Source organism: Convolutriloba macropyga, chromosome 8 (genome assembly GCF_964194025.1).
Source record: "Convolutriloba macropyga chromosome 8, txConMacr16.3, whole genome shotgun sequence".
In the NCBI taxonomy this organism is placed as follows: Eukaryota; Metazoa; Xenacoelomorpha; order Acoela; family Convolutidae; genus Convolutriloba; species Convolutriloba macropyga.
This window is the reverse complement of record NC_134475.1, coordinates 28,823,082-28,845,367: the sequence shown is the minus strand read 5'-3', so window position 1 is coordinate 28,845,367 and position 22,286 is coordinate 28,823,082. Positions and strand designations below refer to the sequence as shown.

The following is a 22,286-nucleotide window of genomic DNA, read 5'->3' as shown; positions in this document are numbered from 1 at the left end:
CTGCAAAAGATAAATGAAGCACTAACTTAAACAAAGGAAGAACAAACAATTAACCTAGAAGGATAAAATCAACAAAATATTTTAACTTTAGTGAACCTATACACAAAAATTTGGCTTTAGTGAATCTATACTTTAGTAATTCTATATATCTCACATAATAATAGATATAGATTAATCTCTATCTATAATAATTGATGTAGATATAGTTTGTTCTCTAACTATAAAATGTGGTTTAGTATATAATACTTTCAAATTTTAATTTTTTTAAGTTACCCATTAGTATTTTTACTTTTAGATATATCCATGACAATAAAGATATGAGGTTCTCTCCAAACTTCATTACAGAAACTAATAAAATTTTGATAGGTAAGATCAACATTATTACAGAAGGCTTGATATATAGACGGGAGGGCTTTATCTCTCTGTTCAAATAAAACAAATAGATTTAAATACTTTCTAACATTCTGTCTATTCAAACAGAAGAGATTTTGATGAGGATATATCATATTACAATTATTATGTCTACGCCTACAGAAGTATTCAATAATAAATTATTCTTTGGCTTTAACATCATCAAATATCATAAGTTTGCTGAATTCTTTTGATAATTGATCAGCTGAAGGTATATATTTTATATCTTTAATGAACTCAGCATCTGCTTTTTCATTGAAACTTTTGACATCTTCGTTTTGATCATTTCGGACCGATTATGTTTAGCTTATCAAAGTATATTCTCCTTATAATTAGATTCTTTATAAGTATGTCTTTCCATATTCACTTGATCTTGTTAGTACACATCTGATAGTTTCTGGGAAAGATACTTTAATAACTATCCCATCATGGGTCTTCGACCATCCGTGAAGCGGTTTCACCGATGTTTAGTCATGATTATCATTATCATTATCACTATCATTGACGTTGAACTTGATATTATCATCGATATTGACATTGTCATTGTTATTGACATTTTCATTGACATTGCTTTGTCATTGACGTCGTTCGTAGACCGCGGGTGAAGTCAGTTAACATTGACACAATCATTGTCATTGATAGTGACTTTGACATTGCCATTAGCTTTAGCTAAAGCTTTATCTTTGTCATTGTTAAAATTTTAACACGACATAAACAACAAAAATCGTTATATATTTTAGCATATTTAAATTGATTAACTAGAATATTAAGAGCACTCTTAAATCTAAATCCTCTATCAATAAAATAGATCATGTATAGACAATATGCAACACAATAAGATTCATCAAATTTTTGTATTCTCTCATCTGACCCTAGATGAATATATTTTTCTTAGAAAAAGGGTGGTGTTTCAAAACAGAAACCACCAAAAAAATAAACGGGGATTGCTCGTGCTTCACCGTCTCACCACCGTTTCTCCCTATAACTAAAACCAACTGAGTACCATCAGTTGGATTTAAATTAAAGATAATCTTAAAATTGGTTGCATTAATAGTTTCTGGTGTCTGATCTGTCGTTACTATTTCAATTGGTAGTCAACTTATACCTCTAACTATATTCTGTATTTCGATTTTACTCAAAATTTTATTATCAATATTGTATTTTTTATTAATTACGTCGAAATTTGAAACTATGATTTTAGATTTTACCCTAAAGAAATGGGTTTATGATGGTGTGCTTAGTAAAAATCATGCAATATAAAAAAAGGTTTAAGGGATATGAAGAAAAAGAATTTAAAAAATTTGGATATGAAAAGTCCCCATTACATACCATTGTTTATGGTGGTACTAGTATTTGCAAAACATATTTTGTTAAACACTATTTAGAGTTGTATAAAGAGGAAGAAAGACATCATTGTGGTGTGGGAAGATAAATCAGAATGTGTGGGATATACAACGGCTGCTATTGAAGAGGTTACAAAAGTAATTTTGAAGTTTTCAAATATTTTTTATTCGAACTTGATGATATGGGTGGTAAGTTAAATAAACAAATAACCTATTGTTTTGCAAGTGGGGAGACAACTTAATATTCAAATGATTGTTATATGTCATAAACCAGCTCAAATAGATAATACGTGTGCCTAATGCAGATACTATATATATTTTAACATATAACAATGCTGCATTTTTTTCAGAGCTTTAAAAAACTTGTGGTTCTAAATATGAATTCAGTGATGTGTGACAAAATTTTGTCCGCAGAATCTTAAGAAATTGTATCAATAAAAATTAAAACAGATGAATTTGTGGCAAACTATGGGTTTTAAACAGGGTTTAATCCTCAATATGATATTATCAAAAATGGTCCGAATAATGATTTGTTTATTATTATAGATAAAAATAGAAATATAGTATAAAATTCTTGTACTGAATATATAGATCTTGAGGCAATGAGTCTTAAAGAGGGTTTATCAAGTGAAGAGAGATATAGTGTAATCACTTATCCAAAACTAAGAATGAAAGGGTTTAAACAAAAGAACAAATTAGAGCTAAATGGTAAAGTTGGACATCTGCTTGTTCTAGTATTCTGGACGGTGGATTAATAATACATAATTATGTCTCGCCAAGTAATCGAATAAGAGTTGCTGTTTCAGCGGCTACTACGGCTGGTCATGCAATAAATAGAACTAATATGTTTGTTAAAATAGAAGTTATGGCTATTGGGGAGACTTAGAAAAAGGTGAACATCATGATGACCAGACCCGGTTCTTGACATACAGAGCATCTACACAGACATCTTAGTAAAAAAAAATAAGAAGACTAAATGTTTCAATGTAGCGGGTGTTGGAGCTATGAAAAAGGATTTAAAACTTAACAAAAAATTAAGTGCTATCGTTTTCGATTATTCAATAGGTAACTATGCCAAAGAAGGAGAACAGCTTGTAGATATGAGATATAAGACGCGATATATAAATAAAATTGGTAAATATGATCTCTCAAATTTATATAACTCAAACGATAATGCTATTGATATAGTTGAAATTTTTGACAGCAAAAAATAGTTGTTCATAATTGTTTTTAGTGCAATATATTCTTTGAAGGATTATATTCTATCAAGTGTCTTTAGTCTAGAATTCATGATTGTAAAAGAGGTGTGGGTAAATTTGGATAAATATGGATAATTTATTCAGTGGAATCTGTATTAGGAATGGTTGTAGTAAGAGTGAGATCAGTGGAAGGGGCTTTGCCCTGGTTTTCCCAACTGCTTCAGAGATCGTTGAAGCCACTGCGTGGATCAGTGACGAGAATTGAGATCAGGGAACCTGCTTCGCAGATCAGAAAAATGACTTAAAGATATAATTCAAGAGAAAAACCACAGATTTAATAAAGATGAAGATAAAGGTAAAGGTAGATTTGAATATTATATTTTTGCGAGAAGCGGTTCCACCGATCCGCAAGGCGGCTTCGCCAATAATATTGGTAAATAAGTTAGACAGAAGCTAAGAATAGCTTGTAATAATTGTATGTTTAAAACATAATATAGATTTTGACATAAATAAGTATACATGTAAGGATTGTAATGTTAGTAAAGTTAAATGCGAACATTGTAGTTCTAATGTTAGTTTTAGTCGTTGAGATGCCATATAAAAAGAGCACACCCAAAGCTGGATTAACATAGAGGTGGTTATTTTAAAATGAAGCGCAGTTGCTCTTTCAAATATTATTCTCAATTTTGTAAACTTCAAGCTAGTGGTATTGATATTGATGTTTTAATAGAAATGTTTGATAAAAAATTAGATCCTCAGTTTAATAAGCATAAAAAGCATAAAAGTAAAAAAGGCATTATGTTAGGTAGAAGGCTATGCTTAATTATACGGGTGTGCTTATTCTGATATATTGTGATAATGTCCTACATTTTTTCTTATTTTAGACTGAAAACAGATAAAAAAGCAAAATTGTTGAGTTAAGCGGGTATATATAATTTTTGGAATATCAATTTTGAAAAAACTAGTGCGTTAAAAAATATAAATTTAAAATTTAACTTTCTTACATATTTAGCAACCATTAATAGTACATGAAGTCAAACTGCAACTCAAACGCCAATTACCGTCACTATCTGCAAATCAGTTTGCCAATTATGCACAAAAAACAACTGAATAGAAATTCGCCTTAAATACTTAATATAGCTTAAGTTTCTCTCCTCGAATATGGCGAAAAATCAATAGGAAGTTTCGGAGTTAACCATGATATCATCAACAACAATGACTTTTGCACTGAAAACGTAGAATTTCCATTTAAAGTTTTTTTTGGAAGAAAAGACAAAATTCATTACTAAATTGCATCAAATTTTTTACGATTGATTGTGATTCAATCTCTTGTTGTTTCAGAAAATTCGACAAAATTTCCGGTTGGTTAACCAAACTTCATTACTTCAACTTAACAATGAAAAGGTGACGTTATGAAAAACTGTTCATTTTGTCAACGTTCTTATCTACAGCCAGTCAGGGATGCAGTTTTGATATGTAGAGCAGGATAAATAGAGCTTGAAAACTACCAGAAATCGGTTGAATCCCAGAAAACCACAACTTGTGAACAGAGAATTAACTTTGATATTCTCAATATCTCTCTCTGAGGAGCAAAGTTCCTAATTCAGAGAAACTTTGTGCAAAGCACATAGTCAGTTGCTCTTACTGGTTTGAACAAAGCTTAGGCCTAGTTTGAACATTGGTGTCATTGAAAACAATAGAGAGACTTGCTAACATTAATGTTAGAAAAACTTATTTTGATTTTGGTTTTAAATCTTGCAGATCCGCCCTTAAAACAACTGCTAACTGTAGCAGAATGAATCTTTGCAGCAACATAGCCAAGTTATAGGGCTACAATTTGTTGGAGTTGGAATTTGCAAATTCGGTTTATAAATTGAGTTACTAGCAAAATTCGAGCAAAAGAATTTATTCAGTAGAGGGATATCAATATTAATGATAAATTTATTTCCCAAAAAGCAATCATTTTTATCAGGTATGGAAATTTTAATTCTGTCATGTACTTAGATTGTAGCTGACTATCGTTCTGAACTTCTGCTATGGACCTTGTCAGAAATTTTTTTGTTAATTGGTAGAGTTTTGATTTTGTTTGTTTTCCGTTCTCGATTGTAAGTTTTTGTAGTGAAATGAAACTCATGATGAATTGCCAAAAAGTGACAGATGGAAAAAAAGGTCAAGTCAGATAGAGGAATTCTAGAACATTTTTTTCCTAGATTATTCCGACATGTTTGATAACTTAAAATTAGTTATGCTTTCCCAAGTAATTACCTGTTTTTAAATAAAAATAATTATTAAATCCTTCTATTAAATTGAACACTTTGTATAACTTAAAATGAATTAATTTAAAGAAATTTAAAGAATACTTAAACTTGCAAGCTATATTTAAAGACATTTTATTTTCGATTTTTTTTACTCGTTTACTATCTTTCTGATAATGGCGGCTGCCATCTTTGTTAATGGAGGCGGCCATTTTAGCATGACATGCGCTTTTTCATTTTCAGCATTTCTATTTATAAACTGCGCAAAATTGGGCACGTAGTGGTGGATATACCCGCGACGCTAACGCACGCATGCGGTGAATTATATTTTTTTTTATTTTTAGAAAAGGTGGAAAATGTCTGTGTTTTGTGATGAGTAATTTTGTGTGAGTAGTAGTGGATAAAAGGGGAGTACCGATTAGACGCGCGGCTGGGACAAGTCGGGTGGCTGTTCAGTACCCCCTTTTATCCACTACCAATTATCTGATTCCATTCTACACATCATTCCTTGACACCAGTCCACCCTGACTCAGAGCCCTTGCTCCTCCCCTCCTCCATCATTTTCAATTCTGTTTGAACCGTTGGACATGCCAACTCCTAATGTTGTTGTGTTCGTTTGGTTGAGTTAGAGCGATCTAATTCAATGTTGAGTTCCCAGGAAGTACCACAGAGGGACTAAGACGACAACCTGACGTAAACACATCACTTGCACATTACTAGAACCCTGGTTGATTTCCGGCAGAATTCCATTGAAAGATTGTGGTCATTTCAAAAAAGAACCATTGCTGGATAATAGTCTTACCATTATACAAAGGGCTAGTTGGTGAACCCCAAGATTACTCCACGTTTATTGGGTGCAAATGCTATATAAAGGTGCACGTGTTATATTAAACATAGTATTGATGTCTGGTCATCGGCTTTTCATGTTTTCGACCCAAAGGCCACCCTCAAATATCCACTCATCCCTGTGATTGCCCTCAAACTGCTAACCACCCCTGCGGCCGCCCTCAATCTTTTGTTCATTAGTAACCACCATTGGAAACTTTTTTTACAAACTAAATGAGGTTTTCATGAGTTTATAAATTTAACCAGTATTTGCGAAATGTATAGAGTTTTTTGGTTGTTAATTAATTTAGAGAATATCTATAGCTGACAAAAAAGTGAAACTTAATTGTAAATTAACTCAAGTAGAATGACTAGAGAGTTGTCTATATTTTTTAAACCGTTGTTCGCAGCCCATGAAGAATAACCAGCAAAGCTTTTTTTATGACAAAAACGAAAAGCAACTTCATATTACAAATCAGAGATTTTTCATCATGCGTAATTGAAGTGCCTGATTGTATTATTGTGAGAATTTTTAGAAAACTTTGAAATCAGTTTTACCAAATTTTTGAAAAATTTTTACTTAGAAGCTTTGCCGTTTTCTTGGAGCCAAAGTTATTGATCTCTTTACTATACCAAAGTAAAAAGGAAAAAATTATATCGGGAACAAACTTTTCTATTGTTCAACCAGTTTTGGTTATCAAAATATCAAAATTTTTGGCCTCAGTTTTTCCTAGGTTAACTACAAATTGAGTATCTCCGGGTGCAAAAAAAAACCTCGAAAATGAGTTGTTTTGAAGCGATATCTTCTGGTTCATTGAGCCTGATATGCAAACGCATTTTAGCGAGTTATCTTTTTTATTTAACTAAATAAAATTGAGAACTCGGTTTAAACAGATAGGTATATACAATTAAGGTTGATGAGTTTTTCAGGTTATCTGCGAAGGTCGATTCCGTTCATTGCACAAACCAAACCAACACATGCTAGTGTTCCTCAGGATGGAGGGGGGGGGGGTATTGTTTTCTTTTGGTGAATTCCGGTAATTTCTGATGTGAACAATTATGGGTCTTTGTCCTAAAAGTCAAATTGGTCTTAAAATACTTCAAAACCTACAAATTTACTGCAGGAAATGAACGATAACAACAAGTGAAAATTAACATTAAACAAAACATGAATGAATAATCTTTCGCATTGATAGAATTTATCCATTATAGAAACTCTACGTTTTAATTGCGAGTCAGTGGAGCGTATGCCTCAAAAAACAATAATAAAACAACTCTTTTGTCTAAATCAAACACACCGTTTTATATGATATCTGAAAAATCGCTCGTTTTTTAGATCTAGGTTGTTTTTCATTAGATAGTCCTAAGTGCAATCTGCAAAACAGATGCAATGACTTGACAATTTTGAAAGCACAAAAATTGAGAGCGCAATTTAGCGGTTGGCAATTTTTTTTACTCGTCTTCAATTTTATCTTATTTGGTAAGCAAGCAGGAAAAATATCAGCGCGGAATATCTTCAATTTTATTGGCTGGCTTAAATCTATTTCCGCTGTGTACATGCATATTAACATATAGAACATAACTTAAAAGGGAGCAAAATTTATACTTTCAGTTGGTCAATATTCAATTTAAGCACTTTTTTGTAATTTTGATTTATAATATTTGTATCTTGTGATAATTCACTTTTGTCTAGTTATAAAATATTTGTCACCTATGAGAGACGAAAAGAGTGTTTTATGTTGAATCAAACAAAACACGCGATCTCTTTCAAATTTACAGTCTTTGATAAAATCAAATAAAAACAAAAAAGAACAACAATAACATTTGGTTGTGAATTTGTAAACATAGCCGCAACCTGTGTACTCGATATTAGATATTATTCTAGCGGATATAATCCAAGAATTCGATTTATTTGGTTATTAATCTTCTATTATTTGCGTGAAAAACTCGTCAGATAATATCAACGTGACGTGTGAACAAATGTTGCGCAATTTGAGCCCTACTGTTTTTTCCCTTCTAATGCTGTGGCCATGGCCTACATCTTACGCTGGTAAGTTTGATGTTTTCTCTTTTGATCGCTGTAAATCAATCTTAAGACTATGCTCTCTAACTGTATCGATCTAAAAAATGAAACGTTTTTTATTACATACCAAAACCACTTTTGAATTTTTAAAATAATTTGGTTAAAGTTACAGTATGAATTATGGTTTAAAATTTTACCAAGATTTAGTTGGGGCGAATTTTTGAACTAAGCTTTTTGCATCGGCGTCAACTAAATTTTTGAATACTTAGGAGCGATAAAGAACAATGCTGTCTTCTACATATAATTATGAATGAAAAAAGAAATTAAACTACAGATTAATTCATGCAAAATGGCTTTTAAAATAAGAAAATCAGCTGTTAGAACAAAATGATTTTAAAAAATTTGCACGCTGATCTAAAATTATGGCAACTTGTATATCCCTGACAAACAATTATCAACTGAATCGTTTTTTCTTTCAAAAAACGTTTTTTTAATTCCTCTATTCCAAATAGAATATTAAAAGTGATTGTAAACCATTATTGACACAAAACATGTCAAATTGGACGATTTCTGATCGACAAAGTTATTTTTTGAGCTATTACATGCCACATTACTTTGTTATGCTTAAATCATAGCTCTACACTACCGTTAAAACCTGACTTCTACTTTTATTGCTCTCTCTACCAACTATAATTTTAAGATGAGAAAAAAGGTAAACATTTTTAAAGCAAGTTTCGCAGCAAAAAATGAAACTTTTGTACAAGTGCAAAAACAGAAATATGAACTCAAGTTTATCTTTAAGATCAAGCGCCAACCCAATTTCTGGAAACGAATCCCAATGTCATTGCTGTAAACTACGAAAAAGTTTTTAAATATTTAATTAACACAAAAAGCAAACGCCTAAGACACAGACACGAAGAGTATATGAGAAGAGCAACGCCGATTTTAAATTCTGAAAATATGGACAATTTTTCTGTTTTTGGAAGATTCTTGTACAAAAAAATTCCGATTCTCACAAACAAAAACATCGAAATAAATGATACATCGAGGTCAGTGCAAAATATCAATTACGTATTTGGAAGCACACGGGCAGATTACATTGGAAAACATCGCAAGCATTTCTAAACAATTCAACTATTTCAGCGTTTTATAATGAATTCTCAGTTCAGTTTTAAAGAAAGCACCGATCATGGCGATTTGGGGGTACAAATTTGTTGAAGTACAAAATTTTGGAACAATAACCAAATTAAAATTTTTATTTTTGTATTTTTGTCTTAAGTTTGGAAAAGCCAAAAAACTCTCGACTGAACAAAATTTGCAAACTTATGGACGAGAACACGAAACAGTTCAAACCATAAAATTCATCCACGAGGATTTTATAATGCTTAATTTTTGCTCTGCCTATTTGGCCGAAAAGTCAGATCTGAAACGTTTTTTGCTCTAATAAAAATCTTTTTTTTATTAACAATTTTTTTAGGCGGGAAGGTTTTTAAGCTTAAAATGTTGGTAAACTTTGAGCCATTTTAATAAAACTTGGTAAAAATTTGAGCAATTTTTTTTTAAAAAACTAAGGAAATTTTTTTTGTTTTCTGATCAGCGGCCATCAAGAAAATTTGCTTTCTAACAATGTAAACATAAAGGTCTCAAAGCCAACTAGCAAAAAAGCTCGTAAATTTAAATTTGGGTCTTGAGCTCAGAAAAATGAAAAATGTTGTCCTACACATTAGCTCTTATTTTAATACTTTTAACGGCGTGCATAATATTTGAATTAAAAATGGCCCGGTAAACTTGACTTACCTCTCTTGGATGCCATATAAGGGCCCTGAATTTTGCTTAGCATTTTCGTGTTGAATATAATCAAGTATTTAAGATCAAAAACCAACCCACTTTCAACAAACAAATTCCTATGGAAATGCTGTAAACTAACAAATATATTTATTTTTTGAATATTTAATTAACACAAAATGCAAATGCCTAAGACGCGAAGAATATCGAGAAGAGCAACGTCGATTTTGAATTCTGAAATTATGCACATTTTTTTTCTGTTTTCAGAAGATTCTTGTACAAAAAAATCCGAATTGCATAATCAAAGCATCGAAACATATGATACATCGAGGTAAATGTAAAATGTCAATTACGTTGTTGAAAGTACACTGCAGATTACATCGGAAAATATTGCAAGGATTTCCAACCAAGTCAACTATTTTATTTTTTATAGTGAGTTCCCACTTAATTTTCAAATAAAGCAGCGATCTTGGTGATTTTTGGGTACAAATTTGTTGAAGCGCAAAATTTTGTAATATTAATCAAATAAATTTGTTCAAAATTGAAGATTTCTTTATTAATTTTTTTTGTATTTTTTTAAATTTGGAGAAACTGAAAAATTCTCGACTAAACACAATTTCCGAACTTACGGACGAGAACAAAGAGTGTTCTCCTTGATAGCCATTCAAGAGGATTTTTTGTTGCTCAATTTCTGCTTTGCCTATATGGTGAAAAAGTCAGATCTGAAACGTTTTTCGCTCTCATACAAATCTCTCATATTCAATTTTTTTGATAGTTTTTTTAGGCGGGAACGTTTTTAAGGTAAAGGTTTTGTTAAAACTTGAGCCATTTTGATAAAACTTGGTAAAACCCTGAGCAATTTGTTTGACCAGCGGCCCTCAAGAAGCTTGGCTTTCTAATAACGTAACCGTACAGTTTTCAAAGCCAACTAGCGAAAAAGCTCGTAAATTACGGCAATAACATTTCAGTGTAGAAAAATGTTGTCCTATAGTCTAGCTCACTTTTTAATATTTTTAACGATGTGTATAATATTTGAAGTAAAATTGGCCGCACAATAAAGGGTTAATTTGAATTATCACTCCTCGATGCTATTAAAGGGCCTTGAATTTCGCAGAACATTTTTGTGCTAAATATATTGATATAGGAAATTATTTTATGAAATTGTGATCGTATGAGTTCAAAAACTATGAATTTGCAATAACTGAATTTTGTTTTCGACCCTGCTCGATATACTTCTGAATTCCATTCTAGAGGAATCCCACGCCTTATCTCCAGTACTTCCATTTTGTCGATCAGCCGTTGCTGTGTATGTGTATCAACTTTCTCAATTTTATGTGGCACAAGCTGGTCGTCTCAAGAGAGCCGGTGCCAAATCAAAGAACTTGTTAATTTGAGGCCTGCAAACATTACTTTAAATAGACAGAATCGCAATCAAGAAGATCAATCTTTTTTGGTTGTAAAATTTGCATAACTCGTAAATGCGGACTATAAATAAGGAGGATTAAATGCATTATTTTAAAAAAAAACATGGCAAGATTTGTTAGTATTTTTATTTGCAAATTGTGAATTCAAAGACTGCAATAATTACTTACATTAATCGGGTCTTTCCCATTATACCCCCCCATAAAATTATAGCTCCCCATTATGGTATAATTCCATGATTGGGGGAGGGGGGGGGCTATAGATTATCCGACCACTAAGCTGGGGGAGCTATAATGGGAAAGACCCCATTAATCCGCCCAAAATTCTTGGTTAAAAATAGACATAATTCGAAGGTAAATATAATCACTAGTATTTGTTTTCTGCGGTGCCAGGACAATTTACCCCTGTTCAGTTTAACCCAATGTCATTTAACCAAAGGCCATCATACCCAATGCATTTTGATGTGGTTGTCAAATAATACAACTAAAAATTAGCAGTCATTATTACACACGTGTTTTAAAATACTCGCGCAGACGTTCCGTTGTGCGCGTCCGGACAAAACAGTCCCAAATAAAACAGTTCCAGACAAAATAGTCCTATATTGCCAAATAGTCCCAGACAAAACAATCCCAAAAAACAGACAAAACAGTCCCAGGCAAAACAGTCCCAAAATTTTTACAGATTTTGACTCAACGTATTAATTAATGAAAGTTGATCCGACAATTATGCTAAACCGAATCAAAATATTAAAATGGACACAAAACTAGTTGTTAAACTCAATGACAGGTTTTGTTTTAATTGGGAGGCATAGAAAAGTGGGCCTCACGATAATTGGCGTCAAATTTTGACTCATATTGTTAATATGGAGTTCATTCAGACAAACAAAAAATCGGAATTTCTCCTTTTTGAAGGCTAAGGCTAAATTAGGCGCAGACAACTTACAAATGGCGCACCTTCTTGGCGCTGCAGTATTAAAAGCGCAACGGTAGAGTCAGGCTACGCAATGAATAAAAAGAAGTTATCACAGTTCGTAGCCATTTATCTGATCCAGCAGACATTGAAAACAGAAAATTCCGCTCGGCTTTGAAAGACAGAGCAGCGATGGCTGACGAGACTCCACGCCAAGCATTATTGGCTGCCCAAAAAGACATCAACAGAGAAACAGCAGCCAGCATTCCACCATACATTTCAAACCAAAAGACAGGTGAAAAAACGCGCCAACAAAATCGTCCACAAATGAGTGAGCACTTTTCGTTGAAAAGACTTGAGATTCCCGAGTAATTGCAGATGGCATGGAGTGGTGAGAAGTTCATGTATTATGATTAAGGGCCTCAAATTAAAAAAAAGGAAGGATTGTTCTTGCGACTCTGCCAGCCATTGACTTGCTAGAGCAATAAGACGGCTGATTTTGCGATGGGACATTTTCATCAGCTCCAAAAGTTAAAATAAAACAATCTTCACTACCCAATGTGATTGAGAAACTCAAATACAAACAAAAAACTCAGAAATAATGGTGGAGAAGATAACAGCCAGCAAGTAAAGAGGCCAAAGAAAACAAAATACGCCAAAATTGATGCAAACTTAAAAAATTTTTTTTTCAAAAGTACCAGCGTCAGAATTTTGTTGATATTCTGAGAGGCGGCAGTTATAATATCGAACTCTAACAGGTGTTGTTTATCTTATTGTGGTCCTTTATTTTCTGTTCAGTTTTTTTCCATCAAAATTTTTTAAGTTTAAATATAAAGCTACAACTGATCTGATTATTGCGAAAAGTCGATCATGAACTATTTTTTTATTTTCTTTTCTCTCACGAGAACCCGTGGCCGAAATCTCTTTTTTAAAATTATTTTCTCTGTTTTTCCCACTTTTCGATCTGATTTACCCTCAATTTCTAGTTTTTGCGCAAATATTTTTCCTCACTAGGGCTTGAACCAGCGACCTCCGAATGTGAGTCCAGATCACTAACTACTGTGCCTCGGTGATTTTGATTTTCTGACTTCAAAGTTTTCTTTCAAGATTAGAACTGCAACTTTTTTTTGATTTCTTGAACGAGCGCTTTGAGCGGGACTGTTTTTGCCTTGGATGGTTTTGTCTGTTTTCTTTCGACTATTTTTTGTCTGGGACTGTTTTGTCTGAGACTACTTTGCAAATTTTGACTGTTTTGTCTGGGGCTGTTTTTTCTGGGACTGCTTTATCTGTTTACTTTGGCTGTGATACTCTCATATCACGTCCCACGGGCCTTTGAGGCACAACCACTGCCAGTAAGTATGTTAAAAATTTCAAAGAACAAAACACGTTAGTTTGTATTCGGATTTGAACGAAAATATCAATGTTTGTAGGATATAATTGCATTGGGTGTAATAGAATTGAGTAAATTGTCCTAGCACAGTACAATCACTATTACGTGTTTTCTCCAATGTATAAGGATATGGTAGAAATAATACTTAAATTTTGAGGATAAATTTTCCTCCCTTTACAATTTCGGTACCGGCACTGCCGTGAGATTGCAATTTCTCAACTTATGAAGGCCATTTTAAACCCGTGCATAATAACTCTCGAACTTGTGTTGTCTGTTCCATAAGACACCGAAGATTAGAAAACATAGCCTAGTTGATTGAACATCGGTTTTTAAATGTAAGACGTTGTCGGTAACCCTTATGATGACTAAAAAAATTTTTAGGCAGCATCATCTTTTTGGTTCAGTTTTTAACATCAGAAGGATTTGGTACCGACGTTTCGAACGTAGACTAGATTCGGTATCGTTATTTTTAGACGTCAGAGAGATTCGGTCTCGTCGTTACTTGAACGTCGAAGAGATTTGGAATCGTCGTTTTGCAGACGTAAGAGAGATTTGGTATCGTTGAGAAATACCATGAACTTTTGAATTTTAAAAGCAGATTAGTACAGTACAGCACACGACAGAAAAAAAACGATTTGCATCATCGTTTTCAAACGTAACCAACCATAAAAAAATTTGCTTGTAAACTGCGAGAAATTATAACAAAACACAGTGAATGTGAATTCATCAACAGAATTCTCGTAAATGTTCATCAAGTATGTTATATTTTTCAATTCAAAAATAACCAAGAAATTTTGATTAGTTCAGTTTTTATAGTGAACGGTTTAAAGAACAGTTTTCAATAATTTTGCGCAAACTTTCAGAATTTTTCTCTAAAAGCTACGTTTGAAATTCCAGCACAAGAACCGCATCATAACGTTTGGCTACATTATAAACAGAAAAATTAAAATTTCTCAAAAAAACCGACAAATTTTTACGTCCATGACCGAACATACAGACGATCTCTTACGGATAAATACCAAACATACTGAATCTCTCTTGCGTCCAAAACTACGATACCAAATTTTTCTTACTCTCGAACCCTACAATACCGAACAAACTAAACTTACCGACGCTTTCTTACGTTAGAAACCAAACATACCAAAAATTTCTTAGAAATTGTCTATTGTTGTTGATGCGTTGTTGTTGATCTGCCGGACAGAAAAATCTTTGCATCATTGTGGTCAAGCAAATATTTTTCTCTTCGGCGTCATTTCAGCTATTTTACTCAGTATGAGTAATTTGAACTTTGATTTTTAAACACCGTAGGGATTTTTGAAACGTTTTCTTATATCAATTTAATGGGACAGGACATGTTTTGTTATTTTTCAGCACATGACACAGCGGCAAAAAGTAAGAAACTTTTTTGACAATAACTGATAATCTAACTTCATTCCTTACATCTTTTTTCTGTTTGATAAATTTTAAATTTTAAAAACATTTTAGTAATTTTTTGTAGCAGGAGCTTCACAAAAACTATAATGAATAACCAGTTCGCTATTGGAAGACGAATTCCCATATTTGGTGCAATCTAGAGTTATTTTTAGTTCCAAATTGACTTTTGGCTCGACGACCGGCGCAACATTTTTTCTCCGATTCCGCCGCTTCATTCTTTAGATTTTGACACCTTGGAGAATTTTTGCACTTGTTTACTCTCGATCTTTTGCCCCGAAAGAACCCAGTCACTCAATATGCAAAATAATCAATTTCGAGGAAAGATTGAAGCATCTCATCTTTTGCAATTATTTTGCAAATTCAATTTGCAACGTAAGCTTCTAATGATACCCTCTCTCTTATCAGTATCAATTTCGACTCTGTTTCGTTTAGTCTGTAATGATAGCTGTCATTGATTTTGAAACTCAATTAAAGTCTAATCGCTTTCTCCTCGAAAAATCGAATCTTTTCGCCCTCTAGTTAGATGAAAACTAGATCAAATTGAGACAGAAGGGGGTTCTAAACCAAAGGTAAACGGAATTATTTATCTTTTACTAGATCTCAATTAGAGAAATGAGATAAAATCCCTCCCTTTCCTCGAACCTGAAAGAATTCTTCAAGGACCTCAGAAACTATTCAGTTTTCCTTAAATTAGTGTAAGAGGGTTTTGCGGAATTCATAAATTTAAAGGAATTCGTTAGATGTACATTGGTTTCATGTTTTCCCAACTTCAAATAAAATTAAATTTCGTAATCGAGTAATTTATAAGGTTTGTCTATTAGCAGTAGATCAAAAAGCTAAGATTGCCCATTTCAAGACAATTACTAAAAAAATTTTAAAAAACTGAGAATCTGTTAACTGTTGCCGCTAGGATTCATAAGACTTTTAACTATTACAAAACGAGGTTCCGTATAAAGATCAGTTAATCAGATTAAATTTTGCTTTTCCTCACTGAGAAAAATTATATTGTGAACAAAGAGTTGCTTAGAAAAAGCAGAACAGAAAATTAGAGTTCTGTGTGGAGTATTATAATTTTACCACTAGCATACAACCATTTTAATCATAAGTTATTGTACCACGCAGAATATCACATGCATAATTGAAATAAGGATTGAAAACTAATGGACCACTGACGCGCCAAAAACTTGACAAAATGAAGCCCTCATGGTCAAAATACTCTTCACAATCATGTTATAAAATGTTTTCAAACAAAATTTGTGATTTATGCTTTTTTGCCTTTGAACAATAAATTGAACACAGCTGTGAAAGACCATTTTTCAAAATTGAAACGCCGCCTATTTGTTCAATCAACCTTTGAAAAAAGTGACTCGGAACAAATTTGCTTCTGAGTACGAAAGTTGATTGCGTCACCTAATAGTTGAAACTGCAAAAAGGTTGTGCTACAAAATATTTGCTGGAAAGATTATAAGTCATTGGTTACGATATGTTTTGCTCACCTCGTTAACATTACGTCGCCAAACGTAGACTTTCAGAAATTTCCGCGTTTTGTGGACATATGTGGCGTCACGTTTATTCCAATGTCACGTTCCATTGTCACGTTATAAACATTCAAAAAGTTTATAACAGTGATAAAATTCCGTCACAATTGCCAAACTTCAAGAATTGTGAATAACTATGACGGAGATTTCCAATTTTGATCGAATTGTAACTAGTTTTTCCTACTGCCACTCTTGTCCACAGACGGCTATAAGCCAAATCTTAAAACATGGCTGCGGATAAGGGTTGAATTTTTGAGTAAACTTACTCGATTAAATTGTACGTTTGACAAAGTAATGAAGAAATCGCCGATGACATTTCTGCTTCAAAACACTGACAAGAACATTACTTTTACCATTCGCTTCAAACTCCCAAATTTAAGAAATTCAACTGACGGTTTCTTTACAAAAAAATACTTACTTTTAAGACAAGTAAAAACTGTGTCCACGTACTAGGAATTGTAGTCGAGTCGATACCACCCTCCAAAAACAGGATGACAGAATCTTAACCCCACTCCAACTTTTTTGTTGAACCATTTTTTCTTGATTTATACTTTTTATTGCTAGAGACTTAACATGATACTTTCGAAAGGCTCTTAGCAACTGAGTAACAAAAAAAGTTCAAACATTTTCTTGTTCTTCTTGGTTCAACCCCATTTAAGTACAAAAAGAAGATTAAAGTATTGTTTAAAGTTCATCAGTTTCAAAAAACATGAAAATAATTCGAATTTAATAAAGCCGAAATCACAAAAAGAAATTCAATGGTTGTCTCCTTGAAGATAGAAACATTTGAAAAATCACAAGCAAAAGACGAAAAACAAATAAAAAGATTTTAGCTTGAACAGAAAATCAAAAGTTGTTTTATGTAAAATGGAAAAATTCGAAAGATCATGTGCATAAATAAAAAACAGTTGTTTATATGTGAAATTATACAGAAAATGAAACATTTCTGAAACTTTGTTTAGGAACGTTGAAAAAAGACGTATATGCTATCTAGCAGTTTTAACCAGACTATTTTCTCAATTGAAACAATGTTAGCGAATAAACTTAACAGTGTTCTAAATTTATAGAGTAATGAAATGAAATTAAATTTTAAAGTTTTTAACTGCACTGCTTTCAAGTAAGCATTTTTTGAATCTTTAAATCTTTTGCGATGATTTGATTGTTTCAAGGTGATCGAAAAATGTTAAAACTACCAGTATTCCAATACCGAAAACTTTCATTGCTTCTTTGATTGCTTGATTATTATATCATTGAGGATTTAGTTTTCAGAGCTCTGAATTTCTTAATTTCCAAAACTCCGTGTCTTTCTTTTGTCTTGAAAGTGTAGTAATACAATTCAATGAAAAATATTGTTAGATATTCTTTTTGGAGTCAGTTCATGGTTTTTTGTTACTCTCTTAAAAAATATATGAAAAAATTTTTAATTAGCTTTCAACGTTTTTACAAAATTTGCTGAAGTTTAAGTGCCATGCGTCAAATAGTTTATCAATTTATAAGCTATAAGCTAAATGAGTTGCAGAATGTAAGATTTTTCTCGAAGAAAAAGAAATGACAAAAAAAGGTGTCTTTGATGCTATTCGGTTCCTTCGAAATCCACTATGTATTAAGCATTGGCACCACTTGGATGTTTTCCAGTACTTTTTCAAAGCAGAGTGTATAAATTATTAAACCTCATACATTTATCTATATAAACATTTATAGCTAGTAGACATCCTGAGATCAATAGTTTATAAAAAAATTGTGCTTTAAAACGCCAAAAAAGTTTAATTTAGCTGATAGAAAACAAATTAATAGCCTATAGATAAAATTTGTATGCAACCTTACTTGATAAAAATTTTTTTAAAGGACGTGTGCTCCTGTGATTTATTCTGTGATAAGATTCTTATGAGATTTCAGGTGATGACTGTTTAAACGACGAATTACTTAAATTTATAAACCGTTATAGAACAATTATCAGACCTTACAGGACAAAAACTTACGTAGAGCGGACAAATCATGCACCGTAAAAATTGTTTATTAGAGTTTGTATGAGAAGTTACTAAATTAAAACTCCGGAATCATGGGGCAACATACAAAATTGAATCGGAAATGGTCAAAGCCGTGAAACATTGTTGATTGCAACCAGTTTTGCAAAAAAAATCTCCAGGGAATCATTTATGAAATCTCCACATGATTAGACAACAAAATTGCTGTTTTTTTCTCATCATTAATGTATTTGCATTAGATTTTTTTATAAAAAAAACTTACATTCCATTTTGTTTCATGATGTCTTCTTTTGGCTCATGGATTATGTTTTAAACATCGGTCTAAGCTTTAATTGCACAAAGAAACGGGAACGTGAAAAATGTTCAAATTAATATTTTATAAGTAATTCATAATAGAAACAAAATAAACCAATGTTTTGGTGTGGAACAATGAATAGATAAAAGTAAAACTAAAACCTTTTTCTTGTTGTGGTTTTTCTTTCATGGATTTGACCACGATATGTCAAAGTTTACAGAGCATCAAATTTTCGTCTGAACTAATAATTTTTGTTTGAGTTTTTAGATAAACTTTTGCATGAATCTTGTCCGTGTTCGTATGAACAAAAATAGAACGCAAACACAGAATTACCTCATTTTATGCAGGTTTTTGAACGTTTTTTTGATTTTAGATTTTTTGATGGAGAATTGTTTGGTTGAGATTGAACAGAAACCAATTTTTATTCAACCAATCCATAGGACAATTTCTTGAATATTTCTAACTCATAAAGGCGATTTGACTCTTTAAAAAGTCTAGAAAGATTAAATTTTTAAACTTTATTGAGTTTTTTCTATAGTGAGCAATCGAGAGTATATTGGTTTTAGTTAGGTATACTTTCGATTCAATTCAAAAATGAAAAGTTGTACCGTCGATCTTAATTTGATTTTTCACTAATCACGCACAATTTATTATAATGTTAATTAGTTTTTGTTACAGATATAACAAATATTTTAAATCAGCTGTTTTTACTTTTACAAACTAATGATGATTTATGTTCAGTTGAATCTTATATGTTGACAAATTTTGTGGATCTTTTCCGTTTGGGCCCACGGCAAGTTATGCCCCCTCGCCCCCAAATACAGAGCACATGCCATTACATGGTAAATCATTGTAAAAATATAGCCCGTGCGTCTGGGGGTGCACAAATGGGGGGGGGGGGGCACAAACGGAAAAGATCCAGTATTTTGAATCAAGTGTTACTATACTTTTAGAAACTAATGTTAGATTACTTTCAGTGAAATCATATAAAATCGACCATCAAATACTAGACCAATTTCAGGGCTTGAAAACCTTCAATGTTTGCCAAATTGTAAGTACTGAAATAGTTGACTGTTTAAATGTCGCACTCGTTAACTTGTTTATCATTATAGCCTGCTATCATTTTATATTTTTACTTGGCGGGAAAAATGAAACAGTTGGGTATGAAGGAGCACGAATTAGTGGCCAGTAAATAAACAAGCTTTTGGATGAAGAAGGTTAAACATTACTATTGGTAATTAATGGGATCTTTTCTGTTTGTGCCCCCCCCCCCCCCGGTACAGAGCATGTGCCATTACATAGTCAATAATTATGTAAAAATATGGCACTCGCGTATGGGGGTGCAAATAATATCCACCAACTAAGCTGGGGGGGGGGGGGTGCACAAACGGAAAAAATTTTGGTTAATTGGATTATACCCATCACTAAATTACGAAAACTTGCTGATAGCGCTAAGTGTAAACGTTCCGTGTCCGCCAGTAAAGGGAGGCGGGGAGAGGGTGGGTTGAAACTTTCAAAGAAATCCTCAATGATATTACTGTTTATTTGTTGATAAAGTAATGTCTTTTTTGCATGAATCATTGAACATCATGCGACATGCTTATCTTTAAAAACAATCTTTTTCTTCAAAAAAAAAACATGAAGCCATTCTTCAGCAGCTTGCATATAAGTTCATTCATTAACAGCGAATTCAGTTTTTACATTATTTACTGATCTACTGACTGTCGATTTTTAGGTTCCGAACGAGACGTGATAGAGCACATATTTGACGGGTATGCTGTCACGGAGCGCCCTGTTGTGAACAAATCAACTGTCGTAGAGGTCAAGGTCAGATTGTCAATCAACCAGATTATGGATTTGGTAAGAATAATCTAACCAAACTACCAAACTAATGTGATTTCCTTTTCCTGCAGTAGGTCTGCGAAACTTCCGAAACGATGCTTGAAATGTAATTGTCAAAGACACAACACAGAGTCAGTCTACAAAAAAAATTTTTTGTAGAAAAGCAAGATGCAGTCAAAAATACTTGGTTGTGCAGCCTATTCAAAAAATCGTAGTGCCATTAAAAAAACAAACTTTAACGCGAAATTTAAGTGTCTGTTCATTAAAAACTCTGATACTACAACAACTTATTTGTAGCAAAACATGAAAACTCGGCACATTTTATAATTCTACAAACATCATGTTCAATGAAAACAAATACATAGAACACAACTTTTTATAATGGGACTGAGATAAAGTAAGAGAGAATTGAAACAACTGACAAAAAGAGTGTTCGGGAAAGTAAAAAACATACAGAAATTGAAGTTGTACAAAAAGTGAACAAGACTAATAGAGTCCAAGCATTGGACCAAAAGCAACAAAAAATAAAATTAGGTCCAATCTCAGAGTATCAAAGTTCAATCTCAAAAAACATTAATCAAAATTCTTCAACAATTCCAATGACTGCCAAAAAACTGCATCAGAAAAAAGTAAAACCACACTGACAACTGCAGACGATAGATAAAATAGGTGAAATAGCAATTGCTTCAGCTGACAAAGAGCCATACAATATTGAAAAAAATTGAGCAAGGAAGCACCACGTGATAAAGAACTTAAGCGAGGTGATTCGGCTTGAGCAGATCCGGAATGAATTGTTAATTGCTAATCCGATGCTGTACAAAGCAAATAAATAAAAAATTTCTTTGAGCCTGAAGCTTTTGAGCACGCTATTAATTCGGTACAAAGAGACAATGGATGGAAGCAATGAAAACAGAGTACGAAAATTTAAATCAAATTAAAACTTAGGACTTGGCTGCGAAAACAAAAGAGAGCACATTGTTGCACTCCTGTGGGTGTACAAAACTAAAAATGACACAAAAACGGCAGTCTTGACAAGTTTAAGAATCATAATTTAGCGAAAACATTTAAACAATTTGAGAGATACGAAATTTCAGATACATTTATTAACACAAGCAAACTCGAAATATTTAAAGTTCCACTGGTTTTAAAATTCGCTTTGCTTAAACTTCTTTTTTAAGCAAATCAAATTCAATGCAGCTTATTGGAATCCTGAAGCAGACGAAGCAACCAAAAGGCTTTGAAAAGCCTGGACAGTTATGACATCAAGTTAATTTCTACGTTTAGAAGGCAATTTACGGACTGAAGCAACCAGCTAAAACTGCTGTCAAGACTTTTCAAGTTTTCTAATAGAGTACATTTTTTGGAGAAATAAACAATATTACTCTTTTTCTGAAAACTAAAGAAGGTGAAAAGTTGCTTGTTTTAACGTGACTTATTTACTTAGTAACAGCAAAAAACCTTCAAATATGAAAGAACAAATTGACATTTTTGCGGGTGTCGAAATTTAACAAAAAGGACACAGAAAAACTGGAATAATATTTTTATTTTTAAATACAGAAAAAGGAGTAACTTTCAGTCAAGTAAATAATCTCGAAAAATTTCAAAAGAACACTTCAAAATACAAAACTGC

At 32.6% G+C, this 22,286-nt stretch overlaps 1 protein-coding gene across 2 annotated transcripts in view; it reads left to right on the top strand.

Annotated features, from left to right (window-relative positions):
* Window positions 1-7,711: 7,711 nt before the first annotated feature.
* LOC142344061 (neuronal acetylcholine receptor subunit beta-4-like) overlaps window positions 7,712-22,286 on the top strand; it is a 94,223-nt gene continuing 79,648 nt past the window's right edge. Inside the window, exons 1-3 of one of the 2 annotated variants that reach the window (XM_075395537.1) lie at window positions 7,712-8,083; window positions 19,836-19,865; window positions 20,550-20,674. In XM_075395537.1, the coding sequence (XP_075251652.1) occupies window positions 8,014-8,083; window positions 19,836-19,865; window positions 20,550-20,674 (225 nt within the window). In that variant the 5' untranslated portion in view covers window positions 7,712-8,013. The remainder of the gene's footprint in view (window positions 8,084-19,835; window positions 19,866-20,549; window positions 20,675-22,286) is intronic. The other variant, XM_075395538.1, reaches the window with a different exon arrangement.